The sequence below is a fragment of the Poecilia formosa genome, unplaced genomic scaffold (assembly GCF_000485575.1).
Source record: "Poecilia formosa unplaced genomic scaffold, Poecilia_formosa-5.1.2 Scaffold584, whole genome shotgun sequence".
Taxonomy (NCBI): domain Eukaryota; kingdom Metazoa; phylum Chordata; class Actinopteri; order Cyprinodontiformes; family Poeciliidae; genus Poecilia; species Poecilia formosa.
Genome location: NW_006800523.1, coordinates 158,170 through 177,291, shown reverse-complemented (window position 1 = coordinate 177,291; position 19,122 = coordinate 158,170). Strand labels below are relative to the sequence as shown.

The following is a 19,122-nucleotide window of genomic DNA, read 5'->3' as shown; positions in this document are numbered from 1 at the left end:
AAACATGAGGAGGGCAGAGTATCAAATACCAGACATATAAAACGTAACCTGAAATCATTTATAATTACTCCATGTCTCATTATAATCGGAGGGCAGGTTTAGTTCCTACTTACTTCAGAGGACAGACCACCGGGATGCTCCGTCTTGCTTCTGGGTTTGCCTGGCTATTTTTCTGACCAGCGAACCATTCCGCCACCTAGTGATCGCTTTTCAGACCACTTAGTCTCCTGTACCGCTCAAAAATGCACAATATGTGTGTAAATAATTTTAGGATATAAGGAAGTGCTGAGATATACCGTGTTAAAAGTCCACCTGTGCGTTCTAGAACTACAATACCCATGATGCATCTTTGTTTTTGTAGTTCGACTTTCACGTAGATGAGAAAGTTATTTTCTGTGTGGCTCGGTGGCATAAAAAATCCATCAACGGATAGCATCCACCATCAATCCTTCTTTAATCCCGTGTGTATGAGACCTGTGTGCGTTTTTATTATGCAAGTATACATTTTTCTGCCCGATATTTGGGTTTATGTCAGTTATTACTCCACGAGGTGAAATTAGCCTTGTGTTTTCTCTGGCTACCGATAATGCAAGCTATTACTTGTAATAACTCAAGTTCTATGCTATTCTTTGCCAGATATATATCACCATTGTAGAAGCATATGAGGAGATTTGCCGTTAATTCATATCTTCTGACGGTTTTTTGTCATTTGTATGTTTATTGCATTTTACCGATAATCCATGTGTGGTGTTATGATGCCCTCTATTGGATTTCTGTGTTACTACAGGCCATTTTCATCCTGCATGTATGTGTAGCCGATTTGCCCGCATGGCTATTAATATGCATCTTTATTGTTTCTTCTGTTTCAGATAACCACACACATATATACACACACACACCTATACACCCACATACATATACATACAAAACCAAATACAACTACATCGTTCTTATCTCTACGTCATCATCTGTCCCATCATCTCCCATGTGCTTCCTATTATTCTATCAATAAAACTTCAAAGCTGCACCGGTGGAGTTGGCCTATTCCTTCTGACCGAGGAAGATTCAATTGAGGAGAAATCTGAAATTAGCGCAAGCTAGATGCACACAGTCTTCTACATACCGTTTTCCACGAACTAAAGTATTTGCCACTTCGGCACAAGCACAGTGAGAAACGTCAGAGGATAAAAACACTAGACTCAGCAAAACTCAGATGTCCCAGCTTTTACTAGCATGTAAACGCACCATCTACACACAAATCTGGGAGCTTCCTAGAAGCGTGAAATGAGTCTCAAAAATAGTTGTGCACTCATAACACAATAAATGCAGTATTGTGTGTGTGTACCAGGTGATTTGTGTGTACTTTTTCAACATATACAGGCGTAGGAGAAGGTTTATTTTATTTTTAAGGTTTACAAATCCAGTATTACACACGCAGATATTTTTACACACACACAAATCTTTTTACAAACGCACAAATCTTTGTACACACGCACAAATCCTGTTACGCACAAATCATTTTACACACACACACACAAATCTTTTTACACACGCACAGATATTTTTACACACACACACAAATCTTTTTACAAACGCACAAATCTTTGTACATACGCACAAATCCTGTTACGCACGCACAAAACATTTTACACACGCACAGATATTTTAAGACTATTTTCACTCCAAAGATATCAAAATTTCACTTCAAAGGTTTGTATGTTTCAATGAATGTGGAAAATGGAAAATGCAGACTGAACAGTGGTGAAAAAAAACTACGATCAAGAAACAGAAAATAAAGGCAAACACTAGGAGTCAATCAATTTAATTTGCTCAGTCATTAAAATCTCAACTTTTTTTTAAAGAGCAGCAAAATCAGATCTAAACATTAATGCTGTCCCTTTACAGAGCCCTGACAAAAAACAAAGAACACTAAAAGCCATTATTGATTGGTTGACTTTCCCACTGCTGGATGACTTGGAATCTCAGCTGTTTGACTCACCTGCACAAATGAAGCCTTGTAATTGTTGTATTGCACAATTTGCTCAGTTTCCACAAAGTTAGCAGCATGGCCTTCTGAATCAATGCCTGTGTTAAATTAAAAACCAAAAAGACATTTATCTTGATAATGTATACAAAAAGCTGGTATGCTGTGGTAAGAAGCATGACAATGATGTAATTACCATTACATGCGCTAGAAAGACAGAAACTTATTTAGGAACTAGAAGAATGTTCATTTTGCCTAAATGATAAAAATAGCATACATGAAATATAAACTTTTGCACTGGTTTTATTGTCATTTACTACAAAATCCTAGCCATTCACTAATGTGAACATTGTATCATAACACATTTAGAACATAATCATCAACATGCAGATAACGCAATGCAATTTATAAACAAAAAACAAAAAACAAGCTTGTCAAAGCTTTACACAGTAAACGGTTGAATAAAAACTGCAACCCCATATTTCTGGGTACCAACCCCAGTTTTGTTCATCACATTGGGGACAAATGACAAAAAAGCATCAGATATTTGTCTCCAGAGATCCTGCAGGGGTCACAGAGCAACAGGAGACATTAGCTAAGTGAAAGGCAGCTTACAGCAGTTACCTCGGACATAGTAGCGGACGCCGGCTCTGAAACAGCTTCTTCTGGAGATGATAATCCACTCAAACACCTTTCCATTGATGGAGCTCGAGTTAATGGTAATGACTGGGAAGGAAACATGTTAAGAAACCAACAATACTTGTACAGGAAACAAAAGGAATCAATGTGACAACAACAACCAAGAAACAATACAGAAACATACCTCAGACGAGATTCAAGTGGGGATTTATTTTTTGCTGGGTTCATTATAAAACAAGATAGACTTCAGTTAATGCATTGCTGTTTGTATTTAACCTTTTGATAAGCACTTTAGAGTGTTAGTATGAAGCAACAGTCACACATGCTTCAACTTGCCTGTGGCTTTGCTGCTGGTAATCCTGAATTTCCCCACTGAGATTAAAGGTTGTTTGCATTCTAATCAACAGTCAGTCACCAATTAATGATTCTCACTTCTAAGGTTAATTTTCAAATGAAACCAGAATATTTCCAATAAATATTTTAAAGTTACTTTTAGTATGCCAACATGTCTACTGTTATTTTCCACTTCGGTTGAAATCATTTAAGTGCTTAAAATATGTATGTTTTGTAAATTGTTGCTTTGAAAGATCAAATGTATTAATGATAAGGTACATCTTAAATGTGTGGCTCAAGCAAACATGGCAAAAGTTACTCTTGTTCAACTTCCAAAATCAGACATCAGTTTATTTGTTCCCGATCTGTGTCAACATTCTGCTCCACCACCAGAATGGAGTGATTATATCAATGTTGGCCTTGTGATTGATTGGTAATAATCCAGTCTAATGCAGAAAAAAACTACAATTTCATCATTTTGTGATCAAATTATACACTGAAAAAAGGCTGAACGACTTGAGACTCCCTGTCTGAAGCAGTGTAGTAGAGGAACATGTTTTTACTGAAGTTTATGTTTTCATCATTACGCTTTCTAACCTTAACAGTTTTATTGGAAAAAATAAACCAAGGCAGACAGCCACAGAAAAGGATACAACCATGGACAACAGGATACACAAACCTGTGCAACTGTAAAACAGGTGAGGAAACATTACTACGTGAACAATTCAAACACACACTCCCTCACCAAACTTTAGCTGGTTCAGCAGCCCAACACAGCAGACAAGACACACAGCTACCATGCTTACATTTGTTAAGTAGGGGTGCACCGATTATCGGCGCCGTTTCCTTAATATTAGGAGATCAGTAATTGGCCGACACATGTGAAGTCAATCTTATCCACAGACCTTCTCTGCGTCAGCAGAAGTCTGAAAATCAACCACCGTCTCCTTTTGCTCTCCTGTGAGAGAGGTTTGACTGACAGACCAGCCCACAGCTCATGTCTGCATGTTTGCAGTTAACAATATTCACCCCACTGTTACCAACTCAGTGACTTTCTTCCTTTATTTAGAAACATTTCAGACAAAAAAAATTATTTCTATCAGCCAAAATTGGAATAGGCAGGCCAGGCTTTTTAAAGATCAGTAATCGGCGATCGGCCAGAAAACGGCAATTGGTGCACCCCCCTGGTACATTGGGTTCTGACAAATATTTTTTAACCAATTCATCAATTCACCCATTTAGTATATTAATTTCATTTTCATTATCACCCATGTATTGTAATGTGAAATCTGTACTACAGGTTAACTTTGAGGAGAACCTTTTATAGATGCAAGAAACTACAAACGATTGCTCATTGAGTTCTTAAAGGTAAAGGTGGTAAATTATCCATCCTGAACAACTTTGGAAGCCTACCCCTGTCAGGTGAACGGATTGTTAAGCAGGTACACTATTTTGCCAAAAGTATTGGCTCACCTGCCTTGACTCACATATGAGCTTAAGTAACATCCCTTCCATAGGGTCCAATATGACGTTGGTCCACCCTCTGCAGCTAGTACAGCTTCAACTCTTCTGGGAAGGTTGTACAAAGGGTTTAGAGATGTGTATGGGGATTTTTGACCATTCTTCCAGGAGCACAATTGTGAGGTCACATGGTGATGTTGGATGAGAAGGCCTGCTTCTCAGTCTCTGCTCTAATTAATCCCAAAGGTGTTCTATCAGGTTGAGTTCAGGACTGTGTGAAGGCCAGCCAAGTTCATTCACACCAGACTCTTCCATCCATGTCTTTATGGATCTTGCTTTGTGCTCTGGTGCACAGTCATGTTGGAAGAGGAAGGGTCCAGCTCTAAACTGTTCTCACAAAGGTGGGAGTACGGAATTGTCTAAAATCTTTTGGTATGATGAAGCATTCAGAGTTTCTTTCACTATATCTGGACCAAGCCCAACTCCTGGAAAACAACCCAACACTATAATCCCCCCTCCACCAAATTTTACCCTTGGCACAATGCAGTCAGACAAGTACCATTCTCCTGGCAACCGCCAAACCCAGACTCATCCATCAGATTGTCAGATGGAGGAGCACAATTCGTCACTCCAGAGAACATGCCTCCACTGCTCTAGAGTCCAGTGGCAGCTTTACGACACAGCATCTGACACTTTGCATTGCACTAGGAGACATATGGCTTGGATGCAGCTGGTCACCATGGAAACCCGTGGAAACTCATGGTGAACAGCTGCACTGTTCCCAAGCTAATCTGACACCCACATGAAGTTTGGAGGTCTAGTGATTGATTGTGCAGAAAGTTGGTGATCTATGTGCTTCATCATCCGCTGACCCCGATCCATCAGTTTATGTGGCCTACCACTACATGGCTGAGTTGCTGCTGTTCCCAAACACTTTTCTTATAATACAGTTGACAGTGGAATATTTAGGAGTGAGGAAATTTCATATTGCAATCAATCAATCAATCAATCAAATTTTATTTGTATAGCACATTTCAGCAGCAAGGTATTTCAAAGTGCTTTACATCATTAAAATAAAAACAGCATGTGACATTGAATAAACAGTGAGTGATTGCAGACGTGCTGAAACTTATGTCTGGTGCTGGCAAAACGTTATTAAACAGGTCACTTGTGTATCTTACCTCTGGCTGTGTCATAAACTCCCGTAGCAGGTGGCCATTCCAAACAAAGCGCTGATCTGCCTGGAACAAACAGAGTTAACATGTAAATGGGGATACAAGAATCACACTGACAGCAGATATGACATAAAAAAATTTATGCACTGCAAATTTGCAAAAAAAAAAAAAATCAAAAATCAAGACAAGAACAGGTGACAAAAATGTAACAAGAGGAAGCAATAAAGTCTTTAAAGATTTTTTTTTTCATATTTTCAAAGCACTATTATTGTAACAATAATAATAATAATATTGCAATAATATTATTATTAATGATTCAAGAAGATCTGTGCAGTCAACAACAAGAGTTGGTTTCTTGTTCCAGATAAGAACTAAAGCTCCACCCTGTCGGGCCTTAGCCTGCTCTAAAGTTTGAGTTAACATCTTGCTACACTAAACTTACAATCTGGAAGAAATTTAGAAAAAAAATAACAATGAAATGAACATCAGTGTATGAATGCGGTGCAAGTACTTTGGAGTACACAGACTTGATGAAGAGCTGTACATGTACAGGCCAGTTATCATTTATCAGAATTTTCTTTGTAAACCATGTTCTGTCTGACATCAAGTCAGACTTATCCTATCCAATCAAAGGTCAGCTAAAATTTCCTAGTTTATGTTTATTTTCTAAATGCCAGAAAAATACAATTCTAGCTGTATTCTTCTGTCACCATTCACAGTAAAATAGGTCCTGGGATAAAAGTAAAAAACTCAGAGGGGAAGAAGCCATTGTTCCTAAAGTGATAAAATATAAAATCCAGATTGCAGTTTCCAAATGCAATCTGTGACTGAGATCTTGTTTTTCTGGAGATATGTTCTACAGTGTGATTAAATTAAAAAAATGTCAGTGTTTGGCCATAATAACCACTGTTATGTTTGATAACTTGAGAACACCATCACAATGTTAAAATTTGGATGCATGTTACGATTGACTGTTTTGCTGCAGGAGGGACTGGTGCACTTCACAAAATAAATGGCATCAGAAGGAAAGAACATAATGAAGTAAAACTGAAACACTTGTAAGCTAAAAAAGGCAGCCAACAATTCCAACTGGTCTACACCGTTTGTGTCCCGAAGATTGGGCGTAAATTCTAGCATGATCAGCTGATGGAAGGAAAAAATGGAATGGGGAGTTTTCCTCAACAGTTGCTAAGATAATCTCTTCAGATTGTGTTGGACGTGCCATTTGTACTGAAAGTTTTAGAAAACATACCCACTAGGATTATTTTAGCACAACCAACATGCTAACTGAAAAGTTAGAAGTCATGTGCAATGTGAACATAGCATCTGAATGTGGGCAGGTGGTGGGGGGGTTTATCTGAAAAATAATCTATTAGTTATAAATGATTCTGAAACATTTGGACTTCCGGTTTGCCAAGCGGACAGGGTAGATGTAGCAAAGGACTGCTCTGGAAAATCCCAGCCTTTTAATTAAATTCACCCCACAGAAACCTAATTTTACACCACCCACCAATACAAAAACAGTATTTTGGTTATTTATCCACTAGTTATGGCCTGAAAGAGCGCGAAAGGAAGCAAGAAGGAGGACCCTAGCCTAATGCTGGAGGCTACCACCACACTGCTTCAGCAGCACGGTGAGGACCTGAAATCCAAGTTCAAGTCTTCTGCCAACATGCTAAGCTCCAAGCTAGACCAGATGCGGCAGAACCTGGAGGAATAGGCAGAGCGAGTCTCCTCCTAGCAACAGAAGATTTGGGTCAGCGAGTGGCTGGCCTCGAAGACTCATGTGCAGCTCTTTTGTGAAGAAAATGCTAAGCTAAAAGACAAAGTGGCTGACTTGGAGAGCCGTAGCAGACAGCAGATCATCCGCATCCTTGGTCTGCCCGAAGACACTGAAAGTGGGCATCCTATTCGGGGCAAAGATCCAGTGGAATGCACCTCATACAGACCCATCTCTCTCCTAAATACAGATGTCAAAATTTTATCCAAAATTCTTGCCTGTAGACTTTAAACTGTTTTACCGTCGGTTATTTCAAAAGACCAAACAGGTTTTATTAAAGGTCGGCACTCATATTTTAATGTTAGAAGGCTGCTTAATATTGTTTATTCCAGTGCCCCAGATTCAGCTGAGTGTGTTGTCTCTTTGGACGCTGAAAAAGCCTTTGACCGGGTTGAGTTTGACTATCTTTTTGCAGTCCTTGGTAGATTTGGCTTTGGAGGAAGCTTTATTTCATGGATTAAATTATTATACCAGCAACCATCTGCCACGGTTTGTACCAATTTTCAGACTTCAAAACCATTTAAACTACAAAGAGGCACCCGTCAGGGCTGTCCTCTTAGTCCCCTGCTGTTTGATCTGGCCATAGAGCCCCTCGCCATTGCACTTAAGACCAGTAAAGAGCTATCCTGCATTTGGAGGAATGACATGGAACATAAAGTGTCGCTTTATGCAGATGACCTTTTACTTTTTATTTCCAAACCATCAACCTCACTGCCTTTTGCTCTCGACATATTTAGCCAATTCAGTCAGATTTCTGGGTATAAGTTGAACCTTACCAAAAGTGAGCTTTCCCCTATAGGCAATAAAGCTAATTTGTCAGATTTTGCTAACTTACCGCTCAGAACTGAAAGACAAAAATTCACATATCTTGGTATCACAGTGACAAAAAAAACATAAAAACCTGTTCGAAGAGAATTTGATTCAGCTGTTGAACCAAGTGAAGGGATGCCTCACCAAGTCGACACCCTTTTCCATGTCCCTTGTGGAATGTATCAATTCCATTAAAATGAATATACTATCCAAATTTCTATACCTCTTTCAGGCTTTACCTATTTTTATTCCTAATACTTTTTTTAATGAACTGGACTCGATTTTTTTCATCCTTCATTTGACAGGGTAAACGCCCAAGGCTTAATAAATTGCAACTCCAAAAATCCAAACAGCAGGGGGGGGTTTGCCTTTCCCAATTTCCGGTTTTATTATTGGGCCGCCAACCTTAGATGCTTAGTGTTCTGGTATTTTTACCATAACCTGGGTGGCTGCCCTGACTGGGTGGCTATGGAGCTACGCAGTGGTAACAACATATCCATCCCAGCCGTGCTTTGCTCCCCACTCTCGCTTGCTACAGCTAAACCCATTTTAAACCCTGTAGTGAAACACTCACTGAAAATATGGGGCCAGTTTAAGAAATACTTTAAACTCCACGGTTTTTCTCTCTTAAGTCCAATTGCACTTAACCACCTTTTTAAACGATTTGTTCAGGATGGGGTGTTCCTAGAGTGGTACCGGAGGGCGCTTACTCATTTTAAGGACCTTTTCATAGAGAAGAATTTGGCATCCTTTGTGGAACTTGGTAATAAATATGGTTTACCCAAATCCCATTTTTTTTAGATATTTGCAAGCCAGAAACTTTCTTCAGTCTCACCTTTTAGGCTCAGTATCTCTGCCAGAGCATACACTGTTAGAAACCATCCTATTATTGAACCCGACTCGTAAAGGGCTGGTTTTGTGGCTTTATAATAAAATGTTGACTATAAAAGAGACCTCCTCATCTAAACTTAAAACCTCATGGGAAGAAGACTTGAATATGGCTATACTGGATAAGACATGGGCCTCTATACTTAAACTGGTGAATACAACATCTCTGTGTGCACGCCATTGTCTCATTCAGTTCAAAATTGTACATAGAGTCCATCTCTCCAAAAGCAAACTATCTCATTTCTGTCCAGAAATCACCCCATACTGTGACAAATGCAAAACAACTGTGGCCACACTGGTTCATATGTACTGGTCCTGTCCCGCTCTTGGTCAGTTCTGGACAGATGTTTTCCGTACGATGTCCAGGCTGGCTGGAGTCGCGATAACATCTGGCCCTCTCTTGGCTCTTTTTGGCTTCAGTGGTGAGGGGTTGCCTTTACCAGCCTTTAAACGGCAGGCACTGGCATTTTGTTCGCTGTTAGCGAGGCGTACAGTTCTGACCAGGTGGAAGGGTGCTGCTCCTCCGACTCACAAACAGTGGTTATATGACCTTATGTCGTGTTTGAAAATGGAAAGAATTAGATGCTCTCTTCAAAACTCAACCAGTAAATTTGAAAAAACATGGGGGCCCTTTCTTGACTCATTTCAAAACATACAATAAGGCTCCAGATTAATTAAGTTAATTCACTTTATTACGTTCCACTTCTGTCAGGGATAGGAATGTAGTCCGTGGATCTACTGGGTAGTGACCTGGGTGGACTAAATGGGATTACTTTGAAGGGATTAATTTTCTGTATGTTATTTTGTATCTGTGTTGGATAAACATCTCTGTATTCAAACTGTATGCATAAAAGGAAAGAACTCAATGAAAAGACAGTGATTAAAAAAAATGATTCTGAAACATTTTTGTGTGAAATGCCCATGGTTGGTAGCAACAATCGTGTTTGAGAGAAGTGTTATAAAGGCTGTCTGGTGTCTCTTACCCTCTCCAAAAGACTCATGTCTTGAAAATCTGGGCTTGTGTTTGCGAGACGCTGCAGACTGTGGGTCAGATCATAGTCTGTTGCAAAGTAGAGGCCATCCGTATGAAGCACACTACTGATCATGGATACAAATGTTTTGTTGTCTTGCATCTGCAATAGAAAATTCATAGATATAAAGGTCTGCTTCTTTCCAGGTTCTTCTTCATTGTTCTGATCACCAAACCTTTAGAACTTTCTAGAGTTGTGCTGCTTATGGTGGCAGCTCTGTTACGTTAGCTCTGATTTGTTCCTTTCGAGACTTTTGTTCATAATTTTTTTTGGATGAGAAGTTGCATGTTTGGACAATTTTCTCTCTGATTTTGGATGCTGTGTAGCCCTTTTTTTTAACTCTGATGTTATGATGTATAGCCATGGCAACAATGTACTGTTTCTACAACTGGGATAGCTGATTAGCATATGAAAAGCTAACACCAGATCACTAGTGAGAGACTGAGTAGCTATAGCCTTTCCTCTGCCCAAATCCCCCAGAATGATGTGCGGTTCTAGATTGGAGTTCAGTGAATATTCTAGATATTGCATATTCTATCAGATGTTTGTAACACTTTATTTGAACAGGTGTGTAAAAGGCATAAACATGACATAACACCTGTAGTGAACATGAAGGAATCTTCACATACGTTTGTCTCTTGTCATAAAATGTCATTCGGTAAATAATATTTTTAATGCAAAGTTGCATTAAAAGTCCACTAAAAGTGTCAGCCTTGCAGTATCTTTTTATTTTTTTACCAAATGACACTTTGACACCAGTCAAACATTCACAAAGACTCCTTCGTGTTCATGACATATGTCATGTCAGTCTTATGCACACCCCTTCAAATAAAGTGTTACCAGATGTTCTATTTATTGATACTGACTCATCATAATGTGTATAGTTATTGGCTTAGTGTCCAGCCTTACTTAAAAGGTTAATATAATCCTAAGGAAAGATGCAATGCCAACCCAGTCCGGTACCTGCTTGATTTTCTACACCTGCTAAAGTTTAACTGATACTTTTATTTAAATCTCAAAACACATCTTAAAATACTTAATTACATATTTTAAGATGTGAAGCTGATAGACACATTTGAAAGTACAATAAAAATGTCGAACAAAGTTTACTCTACAATTGTGGAGAATTACTTACTCCACAATGCTATTTGTGGAGTAAGTAATTCATTAAGTGAAAATGTATTACTCTAGTTTGCTGCCATCTAGAGGAACTATTGTGAATAAGAACAAAAACAGAACCCTTCCAACCTTCCCAAGCCTGACTTCTATTTATTTAGACACCGTTAACCTCACTTGAAATCCCACCACAGATTTTCAAAAGCCTTTTTTCCAAGTCAAGCCTCAGTTCTCTAATGACAAAAATAAGCATCGAACCCCAAAACATCCAATGCACCTCTAACTCAGACCTGCTGATTGTTTGAACATTTGATAATCATCTTTATTCATTTATTTTATTCACAGTTTCAAAAACTGCAAAAGGCTACACGATTATTAGTGAAAATGTGAAGATACCTTTCAACATGTATAAATGTCACTAAAACAGGACTTCACATCCTTCTGAAGCAAGTCAGCTTGTCACACAGACCTGCTGTCTCTTTTTGATCTCTATGTAGCAGTTTGGACATAATGTGCGGTTTGGGATGCTGCTTCTGCTTGTTGTCCTTCTGCTACAGTGGGCCATGAGGAGTGTAAGTGGTGGTAAAAGAACCAACCTGGTCATCGTTCAAGTGTAGTACTGTCTTTTTGTAAGAAATGATGTCAAAGTTCAGAGCTTTCCACACAGCATGGCCCAGTAAGTCTCCCACCTTCATCTTCTTTGTGATCACTATGAGGTACATGCCTAGATTTATGAAGAAACCAGATCATGAAGGAGATGAAAGCACACCAATGAGAGTTGAGACAGTTTGACATACTCCAGAAATATAATGTCACCATGCTGAACATACCTGCTGGCAATCGAATAGTTCCCATAACTCCACATATTGGTATGGTTTCAGCTGACATAGGAACATCGCTTCTCACTAAGGTCCAGAAATGAGACAATGGTTAGTGGCCATTCTAAAGTAAAGAATTTCTATATCACTATGAATTAAATAGGAAAAGTAGGAAAGCTTTAAAGCTCAATATTTACAAGAGCTATAAATAAATAATGGACAGCTCTGTCATAGATCTGTCAATCTTACTGCCATTGGCCATGTGATGCTTCCACTCATCTGGACACACATCACCTTATGGCTCAGTGTCTTGCAAAACGACACTTTGACATGTTGGGCACAATCAAATTAACCACCAACTGTGGAACGTGTGTGTTTCACCACAGGGAAACTGGTTGTCTCACATTGGAACTAGAGCTGTATCGATTCCTCGAATGTACCTCCATTATTAAAATTCCTGGAGAAAAATTGATCTGCCTCGAAGTTTCCTTAAATTATGTTTTATTATTTAGTGCACCGTATTCCGCTCAGATCATTATTTGTGTTGTGCAACGCTTTCACTTCCCCCTATGAGTTGTTGCTAAGTGGTAACAGCATAACGTCAAATTTTCTGAGTTTTTATCGTGTTTTGGAGGACTGGTGAGCAATCTTAAACAGAAAAATTGAAGCAGCAAAGTCAGACAAAAACAATCCAAACCTCTGGTACATGCCATTTAGCATCATTTCAGACAAAAACATTATTGTCAGCCAAAATCAGAGTCCGCAGATCAGGCTTTTTAAAGATTGGTTGTGGGTCTATTTTTACTTAAGTCACTGTATAGCACTTTAAAAGCACTTTATTAACAAGCAGTTTATTTAGCACTGCACTTCAAGTAGAAATTTGCACATAACAATTTGCACACGAGAAGTTTTAATTGTATTTATGGAGTATTTTAGTAATTAGCATGTAGCCTTTTGTTCTGGGCTCTGCACAGCTGCTCCTCATTGAGAAGTGAGCTGGTTGCCTGTGGAGGGAGGATAATTGTTACTCAGAGCAATGAGCTACTGGTGGGTAAAACTGAGCAAATGTTTGTGCATAATCTGTTAGGTGTGGAGTGCTGATATTAAGTGACTCGCCTGTCTTTTCTGTGTCCTCTCCAGGGTGTTTGGACAAATACTACCCCAGGGGTCCAGACACCATTTACAGGTTCCGGGAGAGGCCATTGAAAAGTGGGGGGAAAAGGGGGGGTCATATATGGGTTTCTGTGGTGGCTTCATTTGGTGTAAGATAAAACATAAAATATTTATATAAAGTAAATGGAAATGTTTGTGTTTAGTAAAAGGTATTTTATTTAAATAGATGGAGATTGGTGAATTGAGATCCCCCTGTGAATTGGAAGTGGTTTGGTCCGTCACAGCTGAGACTATTTTAGCCTGCAGTTTCACCTGTGAAATGTTTTGTTGATGCTGTGAGAAGAATAAACCCACTGCTGTTTCCACCTGACTCTGCCTCAAGTAGTCTTCCTCACTGTAAACTCCAGCCGCAAAAGGCTGCCTTGTTGCACTAGTAATCAGAGATTGGCCAGAAAGCTACAATCGCTGCACCCCTAAAATATGCAACAATATACTTACTAGGGCTGATCATTACAAAGAAATCACAGGATTTCAATATTGTTGAATATTGTAATGAGAATATCAGTTATGATGAATTCATATTCTTCTCACTTTTATTGCAATGCTGTTCAAATGACCCTTGACATTTTGAATCTTTGGCCTTCCCACCATCTCTGCTGCATTTAGATTCCAGCCAACAGCTTCAAGGTATTACTGCCGAACAAAATGAATTAATGACTCCACAAGTCTAATAGCCAAAAAATAGGTTTTATTCCAGACACTTCATTGTGATATTTTTGATGTATTTAAGGACCTAATTATGATACTCCAAACATTAGTTCTTTTGTAAAAAATAAATAAATAAAATCACGACTTTATCACGTTATCTAGTATTACTTCATTTACAAATTGATTAAATTATGAAGTACTTCACTTGTAAATATAAATTTTATATTGTCTGTTTGATAACTTTTCTTATAATGGATTTGTTTCTAAAATTAGTAAGAAGACTGACTAAAACTTTTCAAAACCAGCATATTTACTGCATTTTAACTTTGATGCTTTTTGTGCCATGGAGGTGAAGCAGTTACGACTGGAAAGATCTTCTGTTGCACTGCTACCCTATTCTTTTACACAGGTAAAAAGAACAGCATGTATAGATTTGTAATTATGGCTGTTGTTTTGTTTTCCATTTCTTTGTTCCTTACAAAATCAGTCAAACTTTTTCCCATGTCCTCTCCTTCTCTATGAGGGCAGACAGTCATGAGTCTGGCTCTGAAGGAGATTTCTTGTTTTTTAAAACACCTTTTCTCACCACTGGTGTTTGAATGCATCCAGCACAACTGCAATTTTAGAAATGTATTTAAATATAAATAATAATGCTTAACAGGAGGGTGACTGCTTACCAGTGAGTGACATTTCAGTAGATACTCTATCAATGACCAGGACATCCACAGAGTCATCATCACTTTGCTCTATGTAGAACTTTTCCGCTGTGGTGTGCCTGGGACAGGAGAACAGATCACATCATCACTATGACACCCGCAGTAGGCTCATCAAAACCCTCAGCTGGTGCTGTGGACCACAGAACTGAGCAAACTGGAAGCTTAACTACAACTGCCCGGTAGAAAGCTGAAAGATAACCAACAGCGAGCTGCTGCTGCTGCTGCTGCTGCTGGGACTAGCAGCGTTAGAGACGAACCCCAACATCCCGCTCCGACCTGCCAGAACCTTCATCAGTCGCTTTAATGTTCTACAGACTCACTGGTACTGCTGACTTGAAACCGTCGCATTCTTCTCTAAAAAGGGAAACTTTCTATGGTGTAACATGTTGAGTTAGCTTTGTAAGATACGCACATCGCATTTACATTTAAAGTGAAAGTGAAGCGTCCACTGTTTGTGTGGTCAAAGCTTCCCATGGGTCTAAAATTGGAATAAACAGAAAATAAAGCCACTATTTATACTTACAGGCGAAAACTACCCGCAGTGCTAGCCATCTTCTCTCTTTAATATAACCTCAGTGACGTGTCGTTGTCTTCTTCTTTTTCTTTCGTGGCGGTTGACAAGTAACGCGTAGATGTACATTACCGCCGTCTACTGGAATGGAGTAGGGATCTTAACGCTAAATATATTTTACACAAATTTGAAAAAAATAAAATAAAATAATCTCTATATCCTCTTTATCAATTTCGTCTTCTTGAGGTATTTTAGTAAAAAAAAATAAAAAATAAAAAATAAAAAAACAGATTCAGAAGTGGAAAGTTTGTCCAAAATATCTTATTTAACTATTGTCTTCTAGTACTAATTCCCTCCTCTCAACAGAATATTTGTAACAAACAATAAAACCTGTTTCACCGTCTTTTCTTGAAAACAAAAATCACATTTTCTGTTGGATGTTTTTCTATTTTAAATAAAGTACTATTTAACCCTGTATGATCAAAATGTAATTTGGATATAATTGTTTCCTCCTTTCTATTTCTCCTCATTATAACAACTTCCTTGGAATGCTAAAAAGGCATCTTCCAGTCCTTTCTTTTTGCCAGTGTTTCTGCCATTTCCCCTTAACCTTTTGTTTAATAATCAATTTGCTTTCTCCTTTATGGTACCAATAATATAACTATTTTTTGTTGCTTGGTTTGCATAGTTAACTATCAACTCATTACCTTTTATCCCAATATGTGATGGTACCCATGTAAAAATAACTAATAAACCTATTGTCTGAATTCTATAAATTAATAATTTAATCTCTAATGAAAAGTCTGGTCTACAATGTGAATAATTTTTTTTAAATGAATAGAATAGCAAACTTGAATCTGAACAAATAACACTTCTTAATGGACCAATTTCCTCAATCCATTGTAGAGATAAAATGATTCCCACCATCTCTCCTGTATAAACTGAGACTCCAACAGTAAGATAATTTTATTTATATAGCACATTTTCAGCAACATGGCAATTCAAAGTGCTTTACATGAATTAAAAGGAAATACAAAGAAAATAACAAACCAAAAGGAAAAAAGAGGAAAGAAAACTAATGTAATGTTGTTCTTAAGTATGTAAACTAAGTGTTCCTATTCAGGGTTGCTAAGTATCTAATTCCATTTCTAAATAGTGAGTACTCTACAGTTTCTGATAAAATAAGCTAAAGAATGACTGATCTAAATCCTTTTCTGGGTTAAAGTGAGTACTCCACAATTCTAAGTTTGTCCTAAATCCTTTTCTGGGTTAAAAGTAATATAAACTAAGCAGTGACTGTTCCTGTTAATTATTTCTGGATTCCAAGTTCATAGTTATTCTAATTCTAATTCTGATTCCATTTCTGGGCTGTATAATATTGATCTGAATAGTGCATACTCCACAATTTCTGATATTACTAATAAACTAAAATAATCCTTTTCTGGGTTAAATAGGGAGTACTCCACCGTTTCTAACAACAAAAGAGGAAAGGACACATTAGGGCAAATGGCAACATCCAGACAAAACAATGGGCAAAACAAAGACATGGGTGAAGGTGGTGACATCAAAAGGCGATGTCGCTGACACTCCTGGCAAAGTTCGATAGAGGTGTTGTTTATCAAGGAGTGATGTCCTTGGGAGCATTCAGCTCCATAACTCAATGGATACAGGAGAGGGTGAGGAGGGAATAGTGTTGTGTTTACATATCTTCAAGATTAGAAATATGCAGTCCTTCCAAGGCCACACGGGAAAAGCCAATTCAGAAGCCGTGCTTCGGGGAGATTATAAATTTCAATCTTCCCTAAAGTCTCTCCGATACATCTCGGTTCCCATTCATCCAAATTAGTTTGGTTGTTCCACTGAACCGAATCTAGCAACTTCTCCAAGATCGATTCCAACTCGTTAGTGAGTTTTAGAGTCCTCGTCTCTGTCCACACCAACAATCTGAGTGTTCGCTAGTTTGGCCAAGTCCGTCACAAATTTGTCGATAATCCAGGAATCCACAAGCTCCAAACAGCAGAAATCCTGTTATCATGAATAAATCCAGGATGAATCCCACCGGGTGTGTCCCCGCAGGACAACAGGGCTCTCCTGTGCCCAGACTTCTGGTCGAAAATTTGATCAACTGCATTGAGAGATCGGTTGACCAGATCCATAATTTGTAGACTTGGATGATGTGCAAAGAAAGGCTCCAAAAATATAGAAAAAGACAGGACAAAAACAGAGCAAGAAGAGCAGGCATGGGCAGGGAGGGAGCAGAGGAAAAAAGTGTCCCCCTTCATCGAGAGCAAGAGAGAGAGTAATCATTTTACCTGTTTTAAAATGTAATCCCTATTTGAGTTTTTTAAGCCTCTGTATGAACGTGGACACATCCATAATGCATATAATTTAAATATGGATTGTACTGAATATGGATCTGAAAGGTATTCTTTTTTCTGATCTCCAACAAAGTAAAATCAACAACACTAATAGGAAATAGAAACAGATGAACTAGTGATAGAGAAACTGATATTTATGTCAGATAAATCTAAATTTTTTATAATGTCTTCTACAGTCCAGACAAAATAATTTAATTTCTTCTTTTCCTTTTCTAAAGTTGGTTTTAAAATCTTCTGACATGATTCCATTGTGATCCTTTAAATGACACCAGTAAGATGAAATTAACTGTAATCTTCTGAACTGAAGTGGCATCTCTTCCATTTCTACTGGTAAAGCTGATGTTGGAGTTGTTCTGATGGCACCTGTACATAACCTCAAGGCTTGATACTGAATATTATTCACATTTTTTTACTAATGTTGCTGTTGCTGATGTCTGAGGGGTTTATCCCCTCACTAAAAGATGGTGTATTTTGTACTTTCTATATTCTAACTAATTTAACTTATAAATATACTTTTTGTTGTTTGGGGGAAGTTTTAAAACTGATCTATTCAAGAAATAAATAAAGAAAGAAAGAAAACTCCATTCCACTCTCCAAATTTTCAAACATATCATTAATCATAATAGAAAAGAACAAAGGACTCACTATACTTCTCTGAGGCATACCATTTTCAACCAAAAATTTATCTGAAAAATATTGTCCTATTCTTACTTGCATTGATTGATCTTGTAAAAAAATATTTAATCCAGTGGATCAATCAAAACATTGATCTATTAATTCCCATCTTTTAAAATTTTATTATAAAACCTTCCTTCCACATCATACATAACCCTTCTCCATATCAAAAAGACAGCCATCAAAGTCTCCTTATTAAATTGTTGTTTTCTGATTTCATATTTTAAACATAGAATAGGATCCATAGTGCTTCTGTCTTTTCTATATCTACTTTGAATTTGATATGTCCTCTCAGCAAAGTAGAGATAAATCTTTAATTTATCATTCTGTCCATTATTTTACATATTTATGAAGATAAAGCAATATATCTGTAACCTGCTGGATTTGACCACTCTTTATCTGGTTTTAGGATTGGAACTATGAATGCTTCTTTCCATGCCGTAGGTAAAAAAATAAAAAAATAAATAAATAAAATAATAATAATAATAATAATAATAAACTTCCCAGATCTTATTATAGCATTCCAGTAAAAATATTTTTAGATCAATTACTAAGCTTATTAATCATAATATAATAAAAATTATATTTTCTTGGGGAGTTTATTTTTAATTCCTAAGAGCATTATTTAGTTCAAATAAAGAAAAGAGAAAATTTAATAAGTCATTAGATTACGTGACCCTATGAGAACCTGGAATCTACCTGCCTGAAAGGGGACAAACGTCTGGAAAAGGAATAGGAAAATGAATCCTAAATCAGGGCAAACATGGGCGATTTTCCTATTTTACCTGCGGTAAACTAGCCCAGAGGACAATTTAAGTACTTCCAGATACAACGAAATAAGCTGGCTGGTAGGTTCTTTGACTGACTGCGGAGAAGGTAAATCTGTTTGTCTACATTTTCATCCTCCAGCCCAGGAGGTGGCAGTACATTCTATTTGGTAACTGATGAAAACAGAAAAAAAGAAAGGACAACGAAGAAGAAGAAGC

At 37.8% G+C, this 19,122-nt stretch overlaps 1 protein-coding gene across 2 annotated transcripts in view; it reads right to left on the bottom strand.

Moving 5' to 3' along the window:
- sacm1lb (SAC1 like phosphatidylinositide phosphatase b) overlaps positions 1-15,204 on the bottom strand; it is a 27,364-nt gene extending 12,160 nt beyond the window's left edge. For both annotated transcript variants that reach the window (XM_016665437.1, XM_007541053.2), the window contains exons 1-9: positions 15,096-15,204; positions 14,534-14,631; positions 12,048-12,122; positions 11,814-11,941; positions 10,054-10,203; positions 5,599-5,658; positions 3,610-3,643; positions 2,609-2,710; positions 2,000-2,085 (exon numbers count right to left, since the gene is read on the bottom strand). In XM_016665437.1, the coding sequence (XP_016520923.1) occupies positions 2,000-2,085; positions 2,609-2,710; positions 3,610-3,643; positions 5,599-5,658; positions 10,054-10,203; positions 11,814-11,941; positions 12,048-12,122; positions 14,534-14,631; positions 15,096-15,124 (762 nt within the window). In that variant the 5' untranslated portion in view covers positions 15,125-15,204. The remainder of the gene's footprint in view (positions 1-1,999; positions 2,086-2,608; positions 2,711-3,609; positions 3,644-5,598; positions 5,659-10,053; positions 10,204-11,813; positions 11,942-12,047; positions 12,123-14,533; positions 14,632-15,095) is intronic.
- Between the last annotated feature and the right edge of the window lie 3,918 nt (positions 15,205-19,122).